General features: G+C 41.4%; 1 protein-coding gene across 3 annotated transcripts in view; it reads left to right on the top strand.

Moving 5' to 3' along the window:
- The first annotated feature begins 204 nt into the window (after window positions 1–204).
- SLC17A5 (solute carrier family 17 member 5) overlaps window positions 205–15,091 on the top strand; it is a 59,578-nt gene continuing 44,691 nt past the window's right edge. The window contains exons 1-3 of one of the 3 annotated variants that reach the window (XM_032153100.2): window positions 205–405; window positions 9,527–9,723; window positions 12,202–12,435. In XM_032153100.2, the coding sequence (XP_032008991.2) occupies window positions 312–405; window positions 9,527–9,723; window positions 12,202–12,435 (525 nt within the window). In that variant the 5' untranslated portion in view covers window positions 205–311. Of the gene's footprint in view, window positions 406–8,370; window positions 8,856–9,526; window positions 9,724–12,201; window positions 12,436–15,091 lie in introns of those variants that run through there. The other 2 variants (XM_058435163.1, XM_032153111.2) reach the window with 2 other exon arrangements.

Genomic DNA, 15,091 nt, shown 5'->3' on the forward strand with positions numbered 1-15,091 from the left:
CCGGCTCCCCGGCATGCGTAGACCGGCGGGGCGGGCTCACTTTGCGCCAATCCTACGAGAATTCTCGGAACTCCCGGAACTCCGCTTCCCTAGTCCAACCCACGCCAGAGTTGCCCACACCTAAGATGGCGCCGGGGGCGGGGTCGGCGCGGCCGCCTGTGGGCGGGACCGCGGCACTAGACGTGGCCGCTGGGCGGTGTCATCGCCCTCGCCCCGCCCGGTCCAGCCAGCTCGGACCAGGGGCTTCGGGCTGTCGGGCCGGCGCGCACTTCTCTGCCAGGTGGCGAGTACACCTGCTCCACGTAGGCGTCATGAGGTCTCCGGTTCGAGACCTGGCCCGGAACGATGGCGAGGAGAGCACGGACCGCACGCCCCTTCTGCCGGGCGCCCCACGGGCCGAAGCTGGTAAGCGGCGGGGTAGTCCAGGGGCTTCGAGTGGGCGGCGGTCCCGGGGGCGGCGGTCTCTGGGCGGGCATGGCCCGGGTACCCCCACCCTGCGCCGGCGGGTCCGGAGCTGCTCAGGCGCGAGGGGACATTAGGAGGGGAGCCCGTTCAGAGTCCCGCTCAGTCCCGCCTGCCTCGGTGCGCAGAAGCCCCTCAGGGACCCCGGGGGCCGCGACCGTGATCGCGGAGCCGAGCCGAGCCGGAGCCTCGGCAGGTGCAGCCCCACGGGGCGGGGGCGGGGAGCGGCGGTGCAGCCGGCGCTGAGCTGGTGGTTATTTTGGGTAGTGCTGAGCAAGGGACCCAGTGGAAGAACGAACTGGGAGAGAATCATCAAATGAATGGGCTAAGGTCCGGGCGGAGGACCCTGGTGTAAGAGCAAACTGGAGGAGAAACCTGGAGATCAGTAGGCAGAGGGCTGTCCTTCCCTGTCACCGCTAGGTTTCCGCCACTGCGTATCCGCCAGCATGTGACCTGGTAGCTTCTTAGGCGGGGAGGGAAGACAAAAAAGGACTGGAGTTAACATTTGTGAGTATGCAGAGGGCAATTATTGTATAACCCAGCGAATATCTTGACATTGTGCAGTAAGAGACTAAAAACATTGAGTACATTTTTTTTTTCCGTCTGGCAGTCTATGATTTAAGTTAGGAAAAGGTTCAGTTATCCTCGAGATACCTATAGAGTTCTAAGGTAATTTGCCAAAGGTCTTGGAACAAATCGAAAAGCAGGTACATCATAAAGCATCTTCCCTGAATTTGAGAAAATTAAAATATTTTGCTATTTGACACTTTTGTAATATAGTTTATTTAAAAGTAACGAAAACTAAAGAACAAATCAGTTTGCATTCTATAGTTTCAAAGATCTGTGTGTGAGAAAGAGTTGCGTTGGAAATTTGACTTTGGCTGACCCAGAATTGCAGTTTCTATATTTTTATTTGTTTTTAATGTTACCAGATGGGGGCAGTAGAGGTGGCAACATTATAGCTCCATCTGGCAGCTGGGAGCTTATTTTAGTCAACACAAACTGTAAATACCATACCATAGTTACGTTTTACCTGGAAGTCGGACTTAGTTCCATAAACTGATCATTTTCTGTGGCTTGTAGTGTTCAAATTGTATAATATTCCTCATAAAATAATATAGAAATACAGAAATAAGTTATAATAAAGATATTTGCCAGAGACTATTACATTGTTACAATTGAAAAATATGTATATGTATAATCAAAATTTAGCACAAATGTTAAACATTATTCTCAGGAAAATGCAGATTAAAACTACAACGAGGCACTATACACCCACTAGAATAGCTAAAATCCAAAAGGCTGATAATACCAAATGTTGACAGAGATGTGGATAGAAAAGTTATACATCTCAATAAAGATTGAGATGGACAAATGTATACATTTATCATGTAAATTATACTTCAATAAAGTTGATTTTTAAAAAAGTAGCTTATAGCATCACTTTTAAAAACAATCCCTACTTGATTCATGGGTTGAGTATATGGATCTTATGGTACTGGCCCTGTCCTTCCTGGCTTGAGGTGGCTACCTTTGTTACAACCATTTCCTTTTTTATTTTCTCTCTTTACATACCCACTGGAGAGCAAGTGAAGTGGAAATAGTAGTAACATACTGTTTTTGCTGTTTAGAATATAATAAGTTTTACAGAGGAGGAGCATATATGGCAATTAAGAGAAGTATATAATGAGCCCCCATGTAACCAGCACCCAGATTAAACAGTTATCAATTCATGGCCAGTCTTGCCTTATGCTCATACATGCTGTGTATTTTGAAGCAAATCCCAGATACCATGTCATTTCATATGTAAATATTTCAATTATTTACCTCTAAAAGATAAGGACTCTTTAACATAACTACAGTACCATTATCACAGCAAATAAAAATAATACTTACGCACTTTGGGAGGCTGAGGCGGGCAGATCACCTGAGGTCAGGAGACCATCCCGGCTAACAAGGTGAAACCCCGTCTCTACTAAAAATACAAAAAATTAGCCAGGCGTGGTGGCGGGCGCCTGTAGTCCCAGCTACTCGGGAGGCTGAGGCAGGAGAATGGCGTGAACCCAGGAGGCGGAGCTTGCAGTGAGCCGAGATCACGCCACTGCACTCCAGCCTGGGGGACAAGAGCAAGACTTTGTCTCAAAAAATAATAATAAAATAATAATAATATTTACAAAATACTCAGTGTTCATATTTCCTCAATTATGTCCTGATTTTTTTTTTTTTTTTGAGACGGAGTCTTGCTCTGTCGCCCAGGTTGGAGTGCAGTGGTGCCGTCTCGGCTCACTGCAGCCTCCACCTCTCTGGTTCAGGTGATTCTCCTGCCTCAGCCTCCCGAGTAGCTGGGATTACAGGCCCACGCCACCACACCCAGCTAATTTTTGTATTTTTAGTAGAGATGGAGTTTCACCATGCTGGCAAGGCTGGTCTCTAACTTCTGACCTCAGGTGATCCACCCGCCTTGGCCTCCCAAAGTGCTGGGATTACAGGCATGAGCCACCAGGCCCGGCCTATGTCCTAATTTTTTATAGTGTGTTCAAATCAGGATCTCAATAATGTCCATACCTTCCAAATGATTGAAATGTTTTTTGTCTCTTTTAATCTGTTTCCCCCGCCCCACTCCTTTTTTTTTCCTTGCAATTTTATATCCCTGTGTTGTCCTTTAACATCTTCTGCCCTCCTGGTTTACTGTAAATTGGTAATTAGTAGATCTGAAGGTTTGATAGGATTATGAGTCTGTCTGTCTTAATTACTGTCATGGGTATTCCATAAGTAGAATGCAAAGTGTAGAAAGTAGAATTGTGTCAGCATGCTACTTCTCCCATACACTGCTCTAGACACTGGAGATACAAAGAAGTAAACAAAACAGAACAAAAGCTCCTACCCTTATAGACTTTTATATTCTACTGTATATTTTCCTAAACTTTCAGCCCTCTCCATTTTGCTTTCTTCTTGGGTTACAAAGTCCAACACTTTATTTTCTTTTTTTTTTTCAGGGTCTCACTCTGTTGCCCAGGCTAGAATGCAGTGGCACAAACAGGTCTTACTGCAGCCTCAACCTCCCAGGCTCAAGTGACCCGCCTACCTAAGCCTCCTGAAGAACTGGGACTACAGGCATGTGCCACCACGCCTGGCTAATTTTTTTTTTTTTTTTTTTTTTTTTGAGACGGAGTCTCACTCTTTCGCCCATGCTGGACTGCAGTGGCGCTATCTCGGCTCACTGCAAGCTCTGCCTCCTGGGTTCACGCCATCCTCCTGCCTCAGCCTCCGAGTAGCTGGGACTACAGGCGCCCGCCACCACGCCCGGCTAATTTTTTGTATTTTTAGTAGAGACGGGGTTTCACCATGTTAGCCAGGATGGTCTCGATCTCCTAACCTCGTGATCCGCCCACCTCGGCCTCCCAAAGTGCTGGGATTACAGGCGTGAGCCACCACACCCAGCCTTTTTTTCTATTTTTTTTGTAGAAACAAGGTCTCACTTAGTTGCCCAGGCTGGTCTCAAACTCCTGGGCTCAAGGGATCCTCCTGCGTCAACCTCCCAAAGTGCTAGGATTACAGGCGTGAGCCACAGAACCCAGCTCAACACTTTATTTTCTTGCCAATACTCTCAATTCCCTTGCCCCCTGCTTTGTCATCACATCCATCTCAGTGCCAGCTATCTGCTTTCTTAGTGCCTACTCCTGAGCACAGGCATGCAGTGCTTATGAAGTTACACACTGGGGCAGATTGTTCCCACCAATTCTGTATGGGTATCTGCTCAGCATTCCTGTGTTTCACTGAGAACCTCATGCCCCCACTCTCTTCAACAATTTCTTACTTTTCCCGGATCCCAATTTCTCACAAATGAGAACTAACCTCAATTCCTAAGAAATAACCTCAATTCCTAATTTCCAGGGAAAAAACCATAATAATTCACAGTTACTCTGTGCCAAGCACTCTTCTAAGTATTTTTCATTACTAACTCAGTGAATCTTTATAATAACCCTAATTCAGGCAAAATACTTGGACTAGTGCCAAGCATATAGAAAGTGCTTAGTAATATTTGTTTTTTGAGACAGAGTCTTATTCTGTTGCCCAGGCTGAAGTGCAGTGGCACAATCACAGCTCACTGCAGCCTCAACCTCCCAGACTCAAGCCATCCTCCCACCTCAGCCTCCCAAGTAGCTGGGATTACAGGTGCACAACACCACAACCAGCTAATTTTGAAATTTTTTGTAGAGATGGGGTTTCACCATGTTGCCCAGGCTGGTCTTGAACTCCTGGGCTCAAGCAATCCTCCCCCATCTCAGCTTCCCAAAGTGCTGGGATTACGAGTGTGAGCCACCATGCCCGGCTTGTAATAAATATTATCTATTATTGTCCAGGCATGGTGGCTCACGCCTGTAATCCCAACGCTTTGGGATGCCAAGGTGGGCAGATTGCCTGAGGTCAGGAGTTTGAGACCAGCCTGGCTAACATGGTGAAATCCCATCTCTACCAAAAATAGAAAAATTAGCTGGGCATGGTGGTGCATGCCTGTAGTCCCAGCTACTCGGGAGGCTGAGGCAGGAGAATTGCTTGAACCTGGGAGATGGAGGTTGCAGTGAGCCAAGATCATGCCACTGCACTCCAGCCTGGGAGACAGAGAAAGACTCCATCTCCAAAAAAAAAAAAAAAAAAAAATTACATATTATTTTATGTTATTAATACCCACTATCCCACTCAATAGTGTTAGTTCTTAGAGTTACTACAGTACATAATCTAGATACTGCAGATCATTTAGAATGTCCTGCTCTCCCTATGTTTATCTGTCTCGTTTCCATACCTCTGTACATGCTGCTGCCTTTGCTTGGATTGTTCCATCTGTCCCTACAGGTGACTTCCTGCTCCTTGAAGACTTCTCCAAGAGGCCTTCTCTGACTGTCTCCACTGTCCCCTCCATCAGATTAATGTGCCTCTTTTGTTCCTTTTTATATATATGTACATAGTACTTTGTCTTATTGGCATAACTTTCTCCAGATAAAAAGGAGGAAGAAATCCTTTTACTAAGTGCCTGCTATAATGTCTTGCAGTATTTCATTTAATCCCCATGCAGCCCAGTGAGTAGATGGTGGTCTCTACATATTATAGCTAAGAAACCTGAGGAAGAAAACTATTAAGTAATTTCTACAAAAGCACACAGCCAGTGAAAAATCAGAAACAGAGATTCATTCCCAGGTCCCACTCTAAATTAGCCTGTGTACTTTCAGTTACACCCACACACATTCCTAAGTTTAAAACATATTTTAGAAGCTGATGTTTGTTTTGATGGGTGCCATGTTCCTTATGCAACCATCATTTTGCTTTGAACTTGATGCTCAATGGATGTTCTCTCTCCTGGTCATGCAAGCATGCTTTTGTTGGATCAATTTCAAAGAATATTCACATTCACAGGCATGTTTTTCTTTACTGCTATGCCTTCTTGAAATAAAAATTTTCTGATTAAATATATTTGTAATCAGCAACCATTTTATTAGCTAGTAATTGTTTATTTTTAATATTTCTTAGAATCTCATAGTAATATACTTTGTGACACCTGAGTTGGCTTTTTCTTTTCTTTTTTTTTTTTTTTTTTTGAGACGAAGTCTCGCTCTTGTCCCCCAGGCTGGAGTGCAATGGCATCATCTCGGCTCACTGCAACCTCCACCTCCCGGGTTCAAGCGATTCTCCTGCCTCAACCTCCCAAGTAGCTGGGATTACAGGTGCCTGCCACCACGCCTGGCTAATTTTTGTATTTTTAGTAGAGATGGGGTTTCACCATGTTGGCCAGGCTGGTCTACAAACTCCTGACCTCAGGTGATCCGCCCGCCTCGGCCTCCCAAAGTGCTGGGATTACAGGCGTGAGCCACCGTGCCTGGCCGCTTTTTATTTTCTAATTATTGACTATGCACCCAAAAGTTAAAGTTGCCTGATCTATAACTTGTAGGTCAGATTTCCAAATAATACCACGAGTGATTTGAAATCATTTTACTTAACTTTCTTTCACTTCTCAACCTTCTAGCCCCTTGTAATTCACATGATAAGATATATCATAGTCCAAATAAAGCATCACTTAGGGAAAACTAATAACATACAGTAAAACAAGATAACTGTAAATAAGGATAGAATGAAGTAATAACATTACAAATTAGAGTAGCATAAAATACAGTTTTTTAGAGTAAGAGAATTACTAATAACTTCATCCCTCCCCTTCACTTACTCCCACATCTAACATTTGGGCAAGGCCTGTTAATTCTGCCTTTAAACATCTCAGATCTGCCCATTTTTCTTCACTGTTGCTTTCACTCTAGTTTAAGCCACCTTCATCTCTTAGCTGGAAAGCTACAGTAGTCCCTTAAGTGATCTCCCTGACTGTACATTGCTTACACCCTTCACACTTCTCCTTTGTATGGTCTCCATGCAGGGACCAGATGAGCTCTTTAAACCATCAACCAGATAAGCTCTTTAAACCATAAATCACATCTCATCACTCCTTTGCTGAAATAGGTAATGATCTTTTTAAATACTGTATTGACAAAACAGACATAGTACGTAAATCTGGATTTTTCTTGCTCCAAATTGCTCCAAGTAACACATTTTAATGCACGAATTTAGTGAGATTTTTGAGTCCCCCATCCAGACTTCTAGGTAATATCACCTGACACAGAGCAATGATAAAGAAAATGTGTTCTGCTGGGCACAGTGGCTCATGTCTATAATCCCAGTGCTTTGGGAGGCTGAGATGGGAGGATTGCTTGAGGCCAAAAGTTCAAGACCAGCCTGGGCAAAATAGTGAGGCCCTGACTCTGCAAGTAAAAATTTAAAAATTAGTCAAATATGCTGACATATGCCTTTAGTCCCAGCTACTCAAGAGGCTGAGGTGAGAGGATCACTTGAGCCCAGGGGTTCGAGGTTACAGAAAGTTATGATCACCCACTGTACTCCAGCTTGGGCAACAGAGCAAGACCCTGTCTCTAAAAAAAAAAAAAAAAGAAAAAAGAAAATGTATTTTTTTTTACAAAACATGCCTCACAATATCCAAACTGTCATTAACTGGGCAACTGCCCATTTGGTTGCGGCAGAAAGCAAATTCGCCTAGATTCTAGTAATAGAGACAATGTGAATAGAACTTTAGAAATTCAGTTCTTACAGATCTGGATCTAACTATGGTAGTGGTACCATAAATTTCATAGCTGTACGCCTGAAGAAAGGATTTAAGAATGCCAAATGAAAAGTTTCCTGTTAAAAGAAGTAAATCTTACACAGGGAAAAAAAATAATAGCAGTTATTAAACATAGGAGGTCATACAGAAAAGTGAGTTGGATCATAATATATTAATATAAACCTAAGTATAGTTGTGCATATTCATTAATGTTTCAGTCTAAATCAGTTTGTCTAAGCCAGTATCAAGACTTTTGTATTCTGTAAAATATATTCTCTCCTTTGATGCTAGGTTAATGAAAACACCAGGATTCTTAAGTAGGGAAAAAACATACACACATTTATATGATGTTGATGTGTCATTACCAAATAAAAGCACACATTTTCATTTAATTGCAATTTTAATATGTCATTGCTTAATGAAATACATGTTTATATCTTTAAAGAGGTATTTATCAGCCACTCAGAGTTTACTAAACTTAAAGATGTTCAGACTCTGGATTAGCTAATTTCTGTTTGTTACTAAGAGGTTGATTATCCTTAGTCAGCATCCTGAGTCCCATCCCTCTCCAATTCTGCAACTCAGTAAAAGAAGAAAAAAGAGAAACTATGCATAAGCCCACAGTTAGAGTAATAAATAGGTCAAACTCCTCCTCTCACATGATCCTTTTATTGGTTCCTCCAACCTACTCTGCATTCCTTTTTTTTTTTTTTTTTCTTTTTTTTCTTTTTTGAGACGGAGTCTCTGTCTCTGTCGCCCAGGCTGGAGTGCAGTGGCGCGATCTCGGCTCGCTGCAAGCTCCGCCTCCCGGGTTCACGCCATTCTCCTGCCTCAGCCTCCCGAGTAGCTGGGACTACAGGCGCCGGCGACCACGCCCGGCTAATTTTTTGTATTTTTAGTAGAGACGGGGTTTCACCGTGTTAGCCAGGATGGTCTCGATCTCCTGACCTCAGGTGATCCGTCCGCCTCGGCCTCCCAAAGTGCTGGGATTACAGGCGTGAGCCACTGTGCCCGGCATCCTTTTTTTTTTAAACATCCTGGTACATTCACTGATTTCCCTTTTTACTGTGAGCCCTTTAGGCTTGATAACTACTGAGCAACTGTCACAGATGCTGCAACTGTCATAGGTTCTGCAAGTTTGCTTCTAGATTCTTAAATGCATTTAGTTTATGATGGCTTTAAGTATTAATCATGGCTTCTGATTCAAACCCAGCCTTTGAGGATACTCTTCGAGGTAAGAAATTTCATGCCCTACCCTTGGCAGTAAATTTTTTTTGCTATGCTACATTTAACAATGAGATAGCTACTAACTCATAATCAGTAATATATCATGTCATTGTAAGTACTCAAGTACTTATTGACCATGTTTCAGATAGTTTTTCAGAAATAGTAATGCCATTAAACCTCCTTACCTGCTTTTCTCATGCCGTATATCTTTGCCAGCTGACAAGGAGTAGGGGTTCAGTTTGAATCTGGAATAGATCTTTTTCTCAGCAAAGGTGATAAAACTACTACCTCCATGTTTTAATGAACTTTCTTATAGTTCAGGCTCTCATGTGTGAAATTTTTACCAAAACTACAGATACAAGGAACAGCTAATCTTTGATAAATATTTCTTAGATTTGCTTAATCTAAGAATATTCTTTAACATTTTTTCATAATTATTTTTGTACTTTTAAAAAGCAACCTTTTTCATTATTTAGACAATATCATATAATTAACTCTTTTAATTAAAGCAGCCGGGTGTGGTGGCCAATGCCTATAATCACAGCACTTTGGGAGGCTGAGGTGGGTGGATGGCTTGAGCCCAGGAGTTCAAGACCAGCCTGAGCAACATGGCAAAACCCTGTCTCTAAAAATAAAAATTTAAAAGTCAATAAAAATTTTCCCCAATCTTTATTTCAGCTCCAGTGTGCTGCTCTGCTCGTTACAACTTAGCAATTTTGGCGTTTTTTGGTTTCTTCATTGTGTATGCATTACGTGTGAATCTGAGTGTTGCATTAGTGGATATGGTAGATTCAAATACAACTTTAGAAGATAATAGAACTTCCAAGGCGTGTCCAGAGCATTCTGCTCCCATAAAAGTTCATCATAATCAAACGGTAGGTGCTATTTTTTAAGGAAACAATTTTAATTATTCTAAAATACTTGCAAGTAAAAATATTAAAAGATCTTTTTTCATCCTACAGAAACCATACTTTGTGTATACTCTGAATCACTTTCTTTTTGTGTTTTCCCAGGAACTGATTGAGCAATAACTTGTAACTATAGCTACTACTGCTATGCCATAATACACCTTCATCTGTTTGAAAAGTAGTTCGTCCATTCCCCCTATAAACATACCATGCTTAAAGAAAATTTGAAAAAACCTGTTTTATATAACAGAAAATTAAACTGTTTTAAATTTTCTAAATAGCTTTTATAGGAGTATTATTTATAACCCTATATCACTTACAGGGTTACAGCTGCAAGAGAGTTTAGGTAATCTCAGTTGCAAGATGAAAAACAAGAACTGGCCAGTTTCTTAGGACATTCTTTTCTGAATGTACACGTGCCTAACCTAAGCTACATAAGTCATTATGCCTGCCTTATGTTATAGTGGAATTGATAAATGTGTATTCATCATTTGTTTATAATTAAGTTATATATACTTCATTTTATGTTGCTTATCACACAATGAGATAGTACAGAAAGAAAAGCTAGTATTCTTTTTAGAAGTACATTTGCAGGCTGGGCACAGTGACTCATGCCTGTAATCCCAGCCCTTTGGAAGGCTAAGGCAGGTGGATCACCTGAGGTGAGGAGTTCGAGACCAGCCTGGCCAACATGGTGAAACCCTGTCTCTACTAAAAATACAAAAATTAGCTGGGCATGGTAGCACACACCTATAATCCCAGCTACTCAGGAGGCTGAGGCAGGAGAATTGCTTGAACCTGGGAGGTGGAGTTTGCAGTGAGCCGAGATCACTCCATTCCACTCCAGCCTGGGCAACAAGAGCAAGACTCCGTCTCAAAAAAATAAATAAATAAAAAATAATAAATTTTCGGCTAGGCGCGGTGGCTCACGCCTGTAATTCCAGCACTTTGGGAGGCCGAGGCAGGCAGATCACGAGGTCAGGAGATCGAGACCATCCTGGCTAACACGGTGAAACCCCGTCTCTACTGAAAATACAAAAAATTAGACAGGCGAGGTGGTGGGCACCTATAGTCCCAGCTACTCGGGAGGCTGAGGCGGGGGAATGGTGTGAACCCTGGGGGGGCAGAGCCTGCGGTGAGCCGAGATCACGCCACTGCACTCCAGCCTGGGCAACAGCGAGATTCCGTCTAAAAAAAAAAAAAAAAAAATTAAAATAAATAAATAAATTTTCACCCATTTTCAGTACTCACGAAGGTACTAGTTCATACTTAGGTGAATCTCCTCTATCATTCACAAGCAGAGCATTCAAGCAGGAAAGAGGGTTTCTCTCTAAACAAAATAAATCTCTCCAAAAATCTTTATATTTGACTTTAATAATATTGCTGAGTAACATTTGGGTGTACATCACTCACTTTCTCCACTCCAACCTGTGACCTTCAGGGACAATACTGCTGGATTGTACATGAAATCCTAGAATTCCACAGATAAACTGCAAATTGGCACCCTAAATGAGGAAAAGTAGGAGTTTGCTTTGTGTCTTTTTCTTTGCAAAGTGCTTTTGTTGACCCTGCTACTTATCTTCATCTGCCTTATATATCAGCAGTAGAAAGAAATCCCGGAATGGTTCTTGACATGTTGGCTTTGTTATACAGCTACTCTGCATTAAAGATGTCAGATACTCAGATCAGTCACTAAATCTTCATTAGTAACTTACTATGTGCTGCTACTAATGAAAACACAGGTTCTATTCACATGCAATTTGTGGCTTGATTTAAATTCTTGCTCTTTGGAATTGTTCCATATGCTTGTTTAAGTGCTTGGTCTGAAATGGGGAGATATTATTAATACCTATATTTATGCATGTTAATAGCCAGCATTAAGTGAACACTAACTGTACATCAAGCCTTATTTTATGTGCCTATTTCATTTCCTCTTCCCAGATCACACATTCATTCAGTAAGTAGTAGATCTAGGATTAAAACCAAGCCTGGTTCCCAAAGCCTAGCTCAGCCACTACAGTTTTCTGTTTAATAGCTTTCTGGATTAAGCCTGTGACTGTTTTTTTGGGAGGGGGAGGCAGGGCCTGGGGGATGGCAGCCTCCCGAGCCATAGTAGGCTCAGAGATACCCAAGCCTTTTTTGTGATTCTTTTGTGAGCCTTCTTGGTCATAGTTATTATAAAGCTTCTGCAGCTCATCCTGCAGTCTAGTTTTATAAAATTGCAAGTCTTCTTGAAGTTTATGACTGTCAGTTCTTTTTCATTCACTTCTAAATACTATATGTCTGTATTGTTATGACTCACCCACCTACTAGAAAGTTTGCATGTTCTTCAGTCCAAAATAGTGGTTCAAAATCTCATTTATATGTACTTACATGCCAGTAAGAGAAAAGAGCTGCTCTGTGAAGGTCTTAAAGGATTATTTTATTCTCTTCTGATTTTTGTAGGGTAAGAAGTACCAATGGGATGCAGAAACTCAAGGATGGATTCTCGGTTCCTTTTTTTATGGCTACATCATCACACAGATTCCTGGAGGATATATTGCCAGCAAAATAGGAGGAAAACTGCTGCTAGGATTTGGGATCCTTGGCACTGCTGTCCTCACGCTGTTCACTCCCATTGCTGCAGATTTAGGAGTTGGACCACTCATTGTACTCAGAGCACTAGAAGGACTAGGAGAGGTAATTTTCTTTTCTCTCTTGTTTTACTTCTTACCCTGTGTCTCCTTCTCTTCTTCTTAAAGATGTCATTCTTTGGTATGAATATGAACCAAAAAATAACATTGGATGATAACAGGGGTTTGTTTTTTAGAGAAAGGACTAACTAGAAAATTACCTGAGTAGGTTTTGTTTGCGGTAAATGAGGTCTCTAGTAGGAGCACCCCGAAATTGGAACCTTTACTCAAAAACCAGAGCAAACATTTTTCCAAAAGAGACTTCATAGCTCATACTTTAGGAGAGAAGAAAATAAACCACTAATAAATGGTTAAGATCGGCCGGGCGTGGTGGCTCATGCCTGTAATCCCAGCATTTTGGGAGGCCAAGGTAGGTGGATCACCTGAGATCAGGAGTTTGAGACCAGCCTGGCCAACATGGTGAAACCCTGTCTCTACTAAAAATACAAAAATTAGCCGGGCATGGCAGTGCACACCTGTAATCGCAGCTACTCAGGAGGATGAAGTGGGACAATTGCTTGAACCCGGGAGGCAGAGGTTGCAGTGAGCCAAGATCATGCCACTGCACTTCAGCCTGGACGACAGCAAGTCTCCGTCTCAAAAGAAAAAAAATGGTTAAGATTGACTGTCCTTACCTCTTGTACTCTTGCCACAGTTTAACTCTGGTCTATCATTGATGCCCAAGTCTGAAGCACATTTTACACAACAGACTGTTGAGTTGCGTTGAATTTCTTTTTTATCACTTATTCTTTTATTTTTTCTGGTCTTGTAACTTAGAGACAAATATTTTATGATTTTATATAACTATCTCAATGTAGTTCTATGATTCTGCTCTTTTTAGAAGTATTATTAATTTTTGCCTCTTTTATTTCCCTCCTCTTAATAGTTTTATCATTTTTTAAAATTTTGATTCTTGTCTTTCCTTTCCTTCCCACTTTTCTTTTGTATTTCATCATGTGTAACCCCATACTTAATAATTTTCACTTTTCCTTTATAACTTTGAACTTCTACCTCTGAAATCCAGGGAAAGGTGTATTTTGCTCTCTTGCATTTCTTTAATTCAAGCAAGATAATGGCCACTGGGCTTGGTGTAGAGCATGAAGATTATTTTAAGTAGCAGTGTATCATGTTGTTGGAGTGAACACTGGACCAGAGTTTGAATAATAGCTCTATTGTATCTAACAGTGAAACCTTAGGTAAGCTCTAATCCCTAGACCTCAGTCCCATCATTTTTTAAACTGGGACTAAAATAGCTTCCCTGTTTTCAGTCATAGATTAGATATAAAATTCATATGTGATAAGGATTGCTAGAATACTTTGGAAATTGCCAGGTACTATTTAAAGATTTTTCATTCATCTGAATGTTTTTATTTTGTTCTTATCAATAGAGGTCAATTAAGTAAACCCTTCCTGATCACAAAATTAAAATTACTCCTCTATTACCAGGTTTCTATTCTTCTTGACAAAGTAAAATATACTTAAATCTAGCATATTTTCTCTGATCCTAGTATTGAATCTCCTTGCTGAATGTATTCCCATATTTTACTTCCAGTTTATGCCACTAATTTAACATTATGGCATATTGATCATATTACTACTGTTATCTCAGGTGACATTTTATTTATTCATTTATTTTTTTTTTTCTAGTTTTTGAGACGGAGTCTCACTCTGTTGCCCAGGCTGGAGTGCAGTGGCATGATCTCAGCTCACTGCAACCTCTGCCTCCCGAGTTCAAGCAATTCTGCTTCCTCAGCCTCCCAAGTAGATGGGATTACAGGCATGCGCCACCATGCCTGGCTAATTTTTGTATTTTTAGTAGAGACAGGGTTTCACCATGTTGGCCAGGCTGGTCTCGAACTTCTGGCATCAAGTGATACACCCGCCTCCGCCTCCCAAAGTACTGGGATTACAGGCATGAGCCACCGTGTCCAGCCGACAACTAAATAGAATTTAAGTTGTGTTTATACTCAGGTTCTCTCGTCCTTCTTCATCCCTTCAATATGTATCACAGGTGCATTTCCTCATTCATAAAGGACACTTAGATTACTATCTTGCATTCCTACCATCTGATTCACCATAAATATACCTACATTGTCCCTAGGTTTTATAATAAAGTTTTCTACAACATAATCTCTGTGGGCACTTCCAAACATCTTAAGTTTTCTTCTATAATGACTCATCCTGTGGATGCTCCATGATATAGATTCTTATTGATTTGCAATGTACCTAAATCATCTTTGCCTTCCATTGGTATTACTTTTTTTTAATTCCTTTTGTTTTTGTTTTTGAAAGAGTCAGTGGAAAGTACAAAGTATTAAAACATTTATTCTTCTCTCCACTAATAATAGCACTAGCTACCATTTATCTTTACAACAATTATGCAACCGCCTTGAAGTTCAGGGAGGTTAACTAATCTTTCTGAAGTGACACAGAGAGTGTCCAAGGAGAGCTGTTCTCTCTCACTGTCCTGTGGTATCTCCTCATTTACCCAGTCTCTATGAAACTCCCTGTTTGCACATTCTATTACCTCTCCGTGTCAGTAATTGGCATCTACTAGGCTTGTTATCACAGGAAAAAAAAGAAGAATGGCTGTAAACATGCTAATTGAATTCATCCTTTTTTTAATAGGACTGTTTTTCTGGTTGATTGTCAGCTTGAATTTT

The sequence above is a fragment of the Hylobates moloch genome, unplaced genomic scaffold (assembly GCF_009828535.3).
Source record: "Hylobates moloch isolate HMO894 unplaced genomic scaffold, HMol_V3 SCAFFOLD_2, whole genome shotgun sequence".
Taxonomy (NCBI): Eukaryota; Metazoa; Chordata; class Mammalia; order Primates; family Hylobatidae; genus Hylobates; species Hylobates moloch.